Raw genomic sequence first — 12,398 nt, 5'->3', positions numbered from 1 at the left:
ACTTTTTATGTCCTCCATCATTTTTCCTGAGGGGTGGTTTAGGAGTCATCAGCGGATCAGATTGTCTGTAGTTAGATCCCCAGCTTCTCTAGTCTGCATGTTGAACCCTGAGTTGCCATGTTTGCAGTTATCTTGTGGGGATTTACCCTGTTTTCATTGAAGTTCATTGTTCCATCCTGTGTTTGAAACTTTTGAGTTCAGGAAATTTGAAATGGGTGAACAAGGAAGTGAGTTAGTTCCAACTTGAAAACTGGAATTGCCACTGAAAATTAGAAGCTGTAGTGCCCCTACAGGCCACTTGCTGCCTCTAAAAGTAAGGCAAACAATGCCCAACTAAATAGGTGGATTTTTCTAACTCAGATGGATAAAATTAGAGGCCGGGCTGCTTTGACAGTCATGCACTGTTTTAATTGATTGCTCAGCTAAATTTTCCTCTGTAAATTTGATCTGCTGAACTGGACCTTGGGACAAGCTGATGCTTTTAAGAGAATAATCTGACCAATGGTGCTTCACTTTTGGTGGAAAAAAATTACACTAGTCTGTTATAGTAGTTCAGTTTCTAAACTTGTTAGATCAGCCCTTTTGGTACCATTCAAAGTAACCCCTGCCCTACCATGTGATTGGCTGATTAGATATTTGAGCTAACAAGTAGTTGAACAGGTGTACCTAAAAAAGTAACTGATAAAACATGAAGCACAGTGCATTCAACACCTATACAAGTAGTTTTTTCTCATTTACTTAAAAAAACAAAAAAAAAAAACCATACCAATAACACTAACTGGTTTACAGTGAATTCAAACTTTGTGAACTGAAGGCCAAAGTAGATGGAAAAAGTAAAAAAACAAATGTATATCAGTTCTCTGCATCTGTGATTAAGGCTTCACACAATTACACACCTGAGGGGTGTCTGAATGGAAAAAGAAACTGAGAATTTCATCAACCATACATACACTGAGACACAGAACGCCAGACTGTTAATATAGTCAAGAGTTTTATTATTTGATGTCCGAATTTTCTTTGACAACAATGTTTGCATTGCAGTAATTTTGTTCTTATAAGGAGGAGTACTACCAGGACAGATAACTGGATATTTTCATTAAATGGAAAGATAGAATATCCATTTGATTTCAGTCCATTATACCTTCACCATCTATACACTGTAATACACAATCCGTTAAAAATATTAAGTACTTAGCCAACCTGAGCTACAAGCAGATAGATAGAACAGCAATAACAAAGACATGACAGAAGACAGGTGTAAGCTGTGTTGGTGATGCATATTGTAATTCTATAGCGATGAAAGACGTCTGATGAAAGGACAGAACATATACAGCAGTAATAGTAGCAGTACAAGTAATGTTACACAAAAGGCAAATATTAATATATCAGGGACAATTAATCCATGTTCTACACTGACTTATTAAGTAGACTCAGCTTTTACTTTGAGTCTACTTAACAACATTTCTACTGTGCTGTTTAGGCAGTTATAAACCCTTTAAGCACAATCTTGAAGGGCAAAGGCAAAGATAATCTACCAGAGTGTTCAACAAATTCTCAGGACATATCAAAAAAGGAAAGAGTGAGGAATTCTAATTTGAAAGGCATCTGGCAGCAGACGTTGCCCAAAAATCAGTCATCCCTGTATAATTTTTAAAGGCAAAAAAAACATACAAAGTGCAAAAAGAAAGAAGAAAGTGTTTCAGATTGGCTTCAAAAACATCATCAGCCAATTAATGCATCTGTATATATAGTTCAGCAAGATTATTCATTGACAGATAGGCAAAAGAAAGCAAAAAAGAGAAATCAGAGAATGCGAAACTTGGGATGCTGACATTAGCCAACATCGCCTCACATTAAAGATAATCAGCTAGAACATCTAGAGTTCCCAATTGCACTCTGAAAATGGCTCCATCTTGTCCCCTTAGCATGAATGTCGGGCATCATCTGCACAAATGGGTTGCTGGGACAGGAGATCACTCACAGGAGATCAAGTCAGGGACCGTGAGGTCAGAGTGGGGCTGGGGGGTGTCATTTTTCTCTTGTGTGATCTTTGGGCGCTGGACTCGTCAACATATTTTACAAGAGAACACTAGTGTATTAATTTGTGTATTAATTGTGAGGGGGACACATCCATGTGCAGCACATTGTGCGAAGGGTCGTGTCAGTGGAATGAACAATGGCATGGAGGAGGAAGACCAGTAGGGAATTCCCTTCCCTGGAAGCGAGGTGGAGGTGATGTAACCAGTGACAGGGCGTTTCCAAAAAGCCAAGAGAGAAGATGGTCCAAGTTTTCTCTTAGCAGCTGCAGCTTTCTGTTGCGGGTTTAGGTCCTTCATTCCCTCCCAGCTTTATGGGCCCTGGGAAGTCATTATACAACTCCACCTCTGTCTCCTGCAAGGCACCAAGAAAAAAGAAGTTAAGTAAAGCCGAAAGATTTTTTAAAATTCAACAATCACACAATGCAACAAGCCATTTCAAACCCACCACCAGCACACCACACACACCATTAACCTGTAACTCACCTGTTTGAGTGCATTACGTGCGATTGTCTGAAATGCCTGTTCTACATTTATGGCTTCCTTCGCACTGGTCTCAAAGTAGGGGATGTTGTTCTTACTTTGACACCAGGCTTGAGCCCTTTTGGTGGTCACCTGTGGATATAAAGAGAGATTGAGTCCATCGACAACAACAAGCTAAAATAAGTTGTACAATACAATAACTCAATTTTCTGCATTATTTGATTATGATATAGGTATTGATATTTAGGTCACAAGCATACAAAGTCATATTATGCTTATAAAAAAAAAAGATATTCCCAGTGCTGGAGGAAAAGTCGATTTTTCAGCTACATTTGGGGAATAACTGCTCAACAAGCATTTCTCATAGGTGAGTGCACAACTTTCAGGTGGCACATGTATCATTTGTTCTCACAAACTGCTTTTATTTTGGTTTTTGGATGTCTGGCGTGAATAGCTTTACTGAGGTATCAATTTGTCAATTCACATTGTAATGTTGAAGTCTATGCTCTGCTTATGCCACTTCAAAGTGTGGATAAGAGTTACTTCAATGTTTAGTTACTATCGTTGGAAAAAAGCCACTCTGATATTGTTATGTAACACATAAACTTGAGGTGAGCTTTCCAAGCTTATACAAAGGCCCTGTCAAGGCATGCACTTCACTAGCCACAAGAAGCTCCTCTGCTCAGGTGAAGTGACTTTTGTAGTTTCACCAAGTCCTCTAACATTCCTTACACAGCAACCCCATCAACACCTGCGCTAATCTTTATGGTCACAGCAAGTCTTTAATGATTTAGTCTTTTCTCCTTCTACAGATCTACCAAACAAAGCAGCACAACAGTAACAGCCACAGTGTGCTGTGTGCACTTACAACTGACACGCACACATAGTTAAAGTCATTCTTAAAACAACGAAACTAGAACCAGGAATCTCATACCAACCTGTCTGTTCTCCAAGTCAATCTTGTTGCCTAGCACCACAAACGGGAAGTTCTCAGGATCTCGAGGACTGGCCTGGATCAGAAACTCATCCCTCCAGCTGTCAAGTGTTTTGAATGTATTGGGCGCAGTCACATCAAACACCAGCACACAGCAGTCTGCTCCACGGTAGAACGCAACACCCAAAGACTGGAACCTCTCCTGGCCAGCTGTGTCCCAGATCTAGGCAATGAAAGAGGAACAATAGTTAGGCACACCAGGATTAAAGATAATACAAAACAACAACTCTCAATAAAACTGTGCTTGAATCCATGAAAACTTAAAGCTTCATTTGTCCTCACATAATTTAGTCCTCCGACTAGTTATCATACCACACCTGCATTGTAACGAGTCGGTCGTCCACCATCACCTCCTTCGTCAGGAAGTCTGCTCCTATTGTGGCTTTGTACTGGTTACTAAACTTCTTGTTCACATACTGGTTCATTAAGGAGGTCTTCCCAACACTGAGAAGAGAAACAGCAGCACAACAGAAATATGAAATATGCAGCAATTAAATTACTGTGTTTGGTGATATATGAATGTGGTTAAAGCTTTTAGAATTTCCACCAGCTTGAGCACATTGGGTATCCATCTTAATCGAGACAAGCTGATTTTAAATACAAGGATCCACTACATATAAGACGAATGATGACTGCTTCAACCATATCGCTAACCACATTAGCAAATGGTCTGTACAGCAGTATAGCCACTTACAGGTCGTAAAGCATGCGATAAAGGAAACTGAAATGCTGCATGCTATGATGATGTTATCAGTGTGTCATTCTTGTGGAACAAGAAGACACACTCAGCAAATTTAACGTGATCCTTAATCAGTGCAAACAATTACTGACCTGTGAGGGTGACAGAGCACCGATTGGTACAGGTAAGAGAGAATGGTGAGCAAGTCCAAAGAGTAAAGGCTTTGCCTCACTCTCAGGTGTGGCTACCTGCCAAACTGCTATGTTGTTGTTATACATAAATAAATACAAGGACAAAACTAAGGTATCTTCACACAGTCAACAAACCATTTCAGATGCTTTATCACCACACTAGAGTGAAAAAGAGTCAACTAATTTGCATCTAGAAAACTCAGATACAAAACAGACCAGTGATCTGATTTAGATATCTGTGGGAATTCTACATCCTAACTCGTGAAATAACCAGAAACCCCTCTTAACCCTATACTACAGCCTGCCACGCCATTAAATGGTTGCGGGCTGTGTCAACCTGAAATGTAGTATTTCTCAGGAGGTGCACATTAGGCTATGTTCTAAATTAAGACGTAGATTTCCTACTGAAGCGTACTAGAGAACTGTTTACATCATAACCTACAAATTCATCTTTCTGGTCAATCAGCAAAGAACCAGAGTCAACTTTGGTATTCTTTCCAAGTGGTCATATGATTCAACAAAACAGGGATCATTCCTATTTTAATTTTTGCAAGTTAAAATATTCAATGGCCTGGAGTTACATTTCAGCCTGGCTTAACAATAAGAAATGAATGAATGGTGGTTGATTCAACCTGTTTGGCCATTATGTTTTCCTTACATATAAAATACTGTAATTTATTGGTGAATCATATTATCACAGGGATACACAAAAGATTTCAGTGTTCTCAGGTTCACCCAGCTTTAAGGTTTCTTATGAAACTGTTTACTAAGCTTTTTTTTTTTATAAATTATTGTGAAAAATTAAAAGTTCCCTTGAAACCATGTTTGAATAACTGTAATATAAAAACTACTTTTGAAAGACGGCATAATGAGCATGAAAACTGAGCTTGATAGCAATAGTAGTGATTAGCAGCAGATAAGGGCTGTATATACAAGAAGCACAGTTTGTATTCTGCCTGGCGACAGCTTATTGCACCACCACAACAACTTGTGCCAACAAGGAAGTAGCGCAATGTAAAATTAAATTAACCGCAAAACAACAATAGGAAAAAAAATTGAATAGTTTGTGTGACTCACCCTGAATCTCCCAGGATGATGACTTTCAGGAGCACTTTCTTCCTGGATGTCATTTTTCCACAGCTGCAGTAAGACAAAAAGCAAGAGGGTTTAGTTACTAATGCTTTTCTGACGTCGTCATAGCAAGTCACAACCTAACCACTAGCTGTCTATATACCTGGAACAACATAATCAATACAAAAAATAATTCAGTTTCTTTACAGACTGGCCTATTGGACAACTTTATGTCTTGAGTTTCATGGCCCTGCACCAATCATGTATGAATGCCACTCATTTCAGTCATGTGCTTCCTAAGCTGTTGGGCAAATCACGAGGAACATATCTCTCTCTCTCCCTCTCACTTCAACACACACACACACAGGGAGGTTACTTCTAAGAATATTGACTCCTCCTCAAAGTCCAAACCAAGTGACATATGAGACATTTTCTGCTGATTTCACTGTCACTAAGTTGACAAACCAATGCTGCACAATGTAACGCTTAATACACCGTCAACCATTGCAAGATATAATTATATAAAATGACCACAGTCACAAATACAACATGACTTGGGAGACAACATGCGAATAGATGTATAAATAAAATTAAATCTATTTTTTCCCAGAATCTATACAAAAGTGAAAGACACATATTAGTCAATTTGGGGCTAAAATGTTGACTAAATTCTGGAGAACTGGACAAAACAACTGGATGTATGTCACTTTAGTTTGAGCAAGAGTGGTAGTTAACTGTTCTGCAATCTGTGCCTTTTCTGAACACTCAAACACTCTTCACTGCTCAGGGATGTGCACAATTTCCCCAATACTCATCAGAGATTTCAGCAAGAGCTTACCCAGTGCATGACTAAGTTAATATGTGTTGTATTATACTGTATCACCCCCTTTAAGTGATCAATTGTTTATTTGAGAATGCAATGTTTGAAATAAATAAAAAGAGGAAAATTAGATGCCTTGGTGTTTCACTAGGACAAAAAAAGAGATTTTGTCAGCCAGTATCATTATACAATGCAAGACTGAAGCTGCATCCACACAGAAAGTGATTTGCTTCAACAAGAGAGCAGAGAAAGTGAATGGCATTCAGCGATTAAGAGCAACTAAGGGTGAAATAACAACTGACGAGGTAAAGTTGGTGGAAACCAAGAAACTCCACCACCACCAGGCGAGTGATTGAAGTGAGTGAAAATTAAGAGTGCACAAAACTGTTGCTTGACATATAATCTGGTAGTAAATACGTTAGAACATTACTTAGATAACCACAGCCTACGATGTCCACAAGCAACAAGACGTCAGCTTTGATGGGGTCGGCGATGAGTGCTTCGCTTCCAGTGTTGATGCAAATCTGACCTTATAGCAAATCTTTTATGTTCTGTCCAATTGTGCAGTGGGTTCCAGTGAAAATGTATATTAATGTCTTGAAGGGCTATGTATAAACCTTTCCCATACACAAATAGACTAGAAAGACAAAATAAAATGTGATTTCTTAAGACACTGCTTTATCTTCTCCCATACCTTCGTCCTATCGGTGCTATGTAAACACTGATCACAATGCAACTGATAAAACAAAACCTGGGAAAAGTACTGCACTGTCAATAAGGAGGGCAGAAAAAGCAGATGTCTGGCAGTAACATGTAGCAGTATTTCCTCAAAGCTTAAGATGATCCTAATTGTATATTATAGCAGCATAGTATACAATTAGTAGTATACAAACATCAGCAAGGTTTCACCAGTGCATTACAAACATGGCCTCCCACTGGGAATTTTCTTCAAGAAAAAAACAAAACAAAAAAACCTGTAGCCTTTATGATTGCTAATGTGCCTAAAATACCTTACTGCTCCAGTTAGATTGTGTACATGTTTAAAAAAAAAACAACAAAAAAAACCCTTTAACTTTAAATGAAACCCGCAGCCTGATTATTGTTTTGAGAGTCAGAAATTCCTCTGAGCTGGAAAAGCACCATATAAAGATATGTACTGTATATATTATACACTGTGGCAGTGTCTAATTGTCAAGTCCAATTATGTTTCTCCTTTTGGGTGAAAAAAAAAATATACACAAATTGTATCTTGTTTTGGTGGTGAAGCAATAACCTTTTAGGTAACATTTAACAGTAAACATGAACACTTCATTTCAAATTGCATGCACCAGTTTACTAAAGTAAAACACAACCATAAGCTGGAAAGCACCAGCATTCTTTCTGAGTGGAAATCCAATACCTGTGAAACACAAAATAGTTGCCAGTAGCATGAACAACAGCAACACACTGTCACGGAGGTGTGCTTAAATTAGTCACATGATTACAGCAGAAGCAGAGATCAGACATTTAAACTTTCATGAACAGCAGGTCCATGATTTCTCATTAACAACTACGATTTCTGACAGGCGGTTCAGTCCAAAATGAGATGGTGGCCTTTCACTAATATGATCAAAACAAATTAAATAATTTCTTCTGCCTGAATGAATATACAGTATTTCTCAGTTAAGAAATGACTGCATGAATTAGGCTCATTATTATTTATTATTTTAAAAACCATGACGTTTTGGACTCCACCACAGTTTCTCTATGCTCATACATTTCTGCTCAGAGCATCTAGTCTTCACCTCTGACATGGGTTATAAATGCAAACCAAACAACACAAAACAAACCCTAAACTAAAAATAGTTTTGGAAAGCAGAGTTCAGACAATGTTCAGTCAATTACTCCAGGTCACAGAGGGAAGCCATCATCATTTGTCCTTGTTAACCAGCTTCTACATGGGAAACAGATGTTTCAGTAATGAAGGATCATCTTTTTAAACGTGTGTATTTTAGCTATAACAAGTACAAGTGAAGAGATAGATATGCTGAACAACTTCAAAAGACACACAAATTAGGACTAATCCAAACTCAGAGGGCTGTTTGCAGCGGAGGAGCAGTTTTTCAACTCCAACCACTTAATTAAAAAACTGTGCAAGACCATATGTGTCATCATACTGTGCACAGTATTTTTTTAATGAAACAATAAGAAAATGGTAGATGTAAATGTCAGACAGCATCTGTCATTGAAAAGTAAAATACTCAAAACCTGGATAAATGTATAGCAAGATGTTTCTTTTCTGTCTCGAGCCTGTTGGTACAAGCAATGGGCGTTGTATAATTAAGACAACTTGAACGACGTGTAACCGCGTGACCTGTGAGCCACAAGCGAAACGAAACCCACTTAACGCATAATACAGACATGACAGGTCAAGATTCCCTAGCAACACTCAGACACATATAACATCTGTTTAACACAGCCTGTAGACAATAAAGGTGAGGATATCGCTTAAAGGTCACACTGACCAGGATCAAGATGTAGCCAAAGAACACAGTGACGAGTAGCTAATCAGCCACTCGGTGATGTGTAGTTCTGAGGTAAAAATCCTTCTCTGTGTGCATGAGCATTACCACCGTTTAAAGACACCAATACCCCCCTTCACAACATTTGACAATGATGAGTTTTTTTGTTTTTGTTTAGGGTTTTTTGTTGTTGTTGTTGTTGTTGTTCTTTTACGATGCTTTGGCCGACAGACCAACCCTGACTAGCCGGTCTCCTTCCTTGTTGGATTCGACCCAGAGGAGCCACAGGCCGGCCTTGTTTTTGCCGAAAAACACCTCACCACCATTCGCAGCTACAGCGTCAGGACATCCTAAACACTGACAAGTGGGCAGACATTATACATATAAAGAGTTTCTTGTCGTCTCAAAAACTTACTTTCAGCTCGTAACACACGGTAGAGGAGACTTGCTGACCGTATCGAAGCCGGCTGCGAGAAAACTAGCCGTTGTTGTGCAGCGCAGCTAGCGTCAGTTGCTAACTAGGCGTTACGTTAGCTAGCGTTGATTTGGCAATGTCCCGTTTGAGATTCTCAGAAAAGTTTCTGACGTCGACACCAACAAAAACCGTGTCGTAAATTCACGAGGTAATTTATCTACAAATAGTGTTTAAATTTGGCACTTGCCTTAAGGCTTGCCTGCCTACAAGCCACCCAACCAGCTAACTACTTAGTTCTCCCTTGTCTTCTTTCACTTCCGCCTCCCAAACAACGCTTGTGCCCTACGTCAGACGTAAACAGCCAATAACAACCCCTTCTGAAATATTAATTAAGGCCCGTATAACTTCTCTATCCTCGACTTTCACAGCCCATTAAATGCCACAGCTCGGGTCTTTTCAGAGAAAACATTAATATTAGTACTGATTCTCAACCCTGTTGCCATTCATATAAAACAAACATGACAGATACGTATTAAAAACATTAAAATAATATTAAACTCAATTGTCCTAATTTTACCCATTTTATTTTATGGATTTCTTAGCTCACAAAGTTTTAAACTACTGCCTTTTAACAGTTTGAATTATTATTTGTGGCTGTGTCTATGGTGTATTCGGGCAAATGTTTGAAAACAAAAAACTGAAATCAGTGAAACAAAAAAGTATGTGACTATGAAAAGTGAAAATTTGGGCAAGGTTGATTTAGAAACTTGCCTAAACTCCTACTAAGTGTAAGCTGAAACTGAATTAGTATTCAGTATGAGTGTGACTAGCTTTAACTTAGTGGTCAAGAAATTAATATTTTGTTCAATAAAGTTTTCAAGTTTCAGAGTATTGGTATTAGGGTTGCACCAAACATAATACACAACAACTAACATATTATAAAATACTGTAAAACATTTAAAATTCTTCAAGCGTAGATTGTTTTTGAATTGCAAAATTACCCAGGCTTTGAGCACAAATGCTAACCTGCTGATGTTATGTATTGATAGATTACAGTAAACATTAAACAGGCAAGTTGCCAAGCTTTCAGTTAAAAATTAACTCCCACACTGAGTCAGATCTGACCACATCATCACCCTGACTCGCATGATTTTTATCAGGTGTGTGCTTATTGTCCTGGTTGCGTTTTTTTCACAAGACCTGACTTTGCACTAGATAGGTCCCACTGGATGACATAACAGATAACTGGGCTAAACCTGACAAGTCTGTAGCCTGGATATATAATAGAAAGCCATGTTGGAGCTTTGTAGTCATTCTGATGCCCCTTAATGCAGACTCAAGTAATTACAGTTCCCTAAATTGATAATAAATCGGCTTCAGAGCTGCTGTTCCACTTTATTCAAAAACACAAACAATATTTTAAATCTTCTAACATAATGAGTGAGATGATGAGCTGCATATTCCAAGTAATTCTACATAACTTTTACAAAACATCCAGTGAACATGAGCATTTGTTTTTTTCAGTGGGAAACAACATTCTGGGGAGGCACCTTGAACTGATCTTAACAAATCTAACTCTCAAAACCTCCAACTACCATTTTTTTTCATTGTATGATTAAGATGATATTGTCCTAAGAACCAGCCTATTCATTTATGTGATGGACATTTGTTTTTGGGTTATATCTTTTGACTTATTTGAGCAACCCTACTAAGTCCTGGTGTACTAAACAGAGGACATCCTGGTCTTTCCATTGATATCTCATGTATTTGGGTGGCCTCTTTTAGCTCCAAAGAGGAAGGAAATCACAAAATAAGTTCAATAGGAAGATTCTTATCCTTGGTTCTCAGGAGGATATGTTAGAGTTGTCATTTTAATTATAGTGCATTATTACACCCCACCAGTGAGTCATCTAAAATAATGGTTGGATGGATGGAGTGAGTAGTCCACCACTAGAGGGCAGTGGAAATTCATTTTGAACAGAAGAACCAAGCGAACTAATGAACTCAGACCTTTTTCAAATGCATGCTGTCACTCTGTAAAACAGTAAATTTAACATTAATATTTTTCCTATTACTTCTCATTGGCTGTTAGTGTTATTTACTATATTGTCAGTTTTACTCACATGAATTATCTCTTACAGAAGTGCAGTCATGAAAAAGAAAGTCTTCACAGGACTCTATTAAGTTTTTTGAAAAACAAAGTACACCCTTACTACTTCCACAGGAATTAAGTAGCAGCAGGATCTGCTAATCACGTACACTTGATTCATTGATTATTATCCCCTCTATGAAAGCAGAGGTGTTTGTAGTTTGCCTTGTTTGGAGTATTCAGGTGAGTCTTAACAAAATACCACTATCTTCTCAAAAGTGGACATCCCAGAAAATTCACACTAATGTTGACACATATTTAAAAAATTAAAGAAAAGCTAAAGAAAAAAACAACAAAACAAAACATGAAGCACACCTCAGGCTCTACAGGCCTCGAATGGCATGTCAAATGCTAAAGTTCATGGAGCAACACAGTAAAAAAAAAAGGTGGGCCTAAATTCCTCCAGATTGATATGAGATACTAGTAAAGTCATACAGAAAATGTCTTTAAAAATGGTTTCACATTAATATATCATCTTTCCATACTAAATGTCGTATGTGCATTTGTTCTCCTCATTACTGGAAGCGTGCCTCTGTAGAATCTTGATGACTGGGATGACTCTGGTGTTTATAGAGAAATTCCTCCCTTCTTACACCTATTGAATCTGGAGTCTTTATGGCCTCTTTGTAAATACAAACACTGCAACACAAAAGCGTGTGAGCTAGAAAACGGTTCATGGGTGGGAAGGCGCCACATACTTGGAGCATCTGCTGGATTTTCATCCTTGCAAACATTGTCGCATTTGCACCTTGATGATGGCAAAACGTAAGAGCTGCTCAAGGTGGGACACATCGTTTATATCATTAGGACAGACATATCAGCAAGGTGTAGAGTCTATTAAATCATGAGAGACAGCCATCAAAGTGCTTGTGTGTTTGAGATATAACGGCACTTTCATTCACATTCTTAGTGCGTGTATGTGTAAACATGCATCTCTGTGTGTGGCTGTGTGGGAGGGGAGGAGAGGCAATGAGATGAGTTAAGGAGATGAACAGATTGTGTGTGTGTGTGTGTGTGTGTGTGTGTGTGTGTGTGTGTGTGTGTGTGTGTGTGTGTGTG

The 12,398-nt window shown here is 38.4% G+C and overlaps 1 protein-coding gene across 1 annotated transcript; it reads right to left on the bottom strand.

The window, feature by feature from the left end:
* Nucleotides 1-974: 974 nt before the first annotated feature.
* On the bottom strand, nt 975-9,550 carry LOC102201542 (ras-related protein Rab-7a-like). The gene is made up of 6 exons (XM_005741356.2): nt 9,191-9,550; nt 5,461-5,523; nt 3,831-3,957; nt 3,458-3,676; nt 2,523-2,651; nt 975-2,391 (listed from the first exon to the last, which is right to left on the bottom strand). The coding sequence occupies exons 2-6, from the start codon at nt 5,511-5,513 to the stop codon at nt 2,296-2,298; spliced, it is 624 nt and encodes a 207-aa protein (XP_005741413.1). The 5' UTR covers nt 5,514-5,523; nt 9,191-9,550; the 3' UTR covers nt 975-2,295.
* Nucleotides 9,551-12,398: the final 2,848 nt, after the last annotated feature.

Source organism: Pundamilia nyererei, unplaced genomic scaffold, assembly GCF_000239375.1.
Source record: "Pundamilia nyererei isolate P.nyererei 1_Seehausen unplaced genomic scaffold, PunNye1.0 scaffold00110, whole genome shotgun sequence".
NCBI lineage: Eukaryota > Metazoa > Chordata > Actinopteri > Cichliformes > Cichlidae > Pundamilia > Pundamilia nyererei.
This window is presented reverse-complemented; position numbering and strand designations above follow the sequence as displayed.

Excerpts from the sequence above, each read along its gene's own strand:
- LOC102201542 (XM_005741356.2), bottom strand. The coding sequence starts at position 5,513 with ATGACATCCAGGAAGAAAGTGCTCCTGAAAGTCATCATCCTGGGAGAT. Across the intron at positions 3,677-3,830 it reads ACCGACTCGTTACAATGCAG|ATCTGGGACACAGCTGGCCA; the intron begins GTGTGGTATGAT and ends TTCATTGCCTAG. Across the intron at positions 2,392-2,522 it reads CACGTAATGCACTCAAACAG|GAGACAGAGGTGGAGTTGTA; the intron begins GTGAGTTACAGG and ends GGTGCCTTGCAG.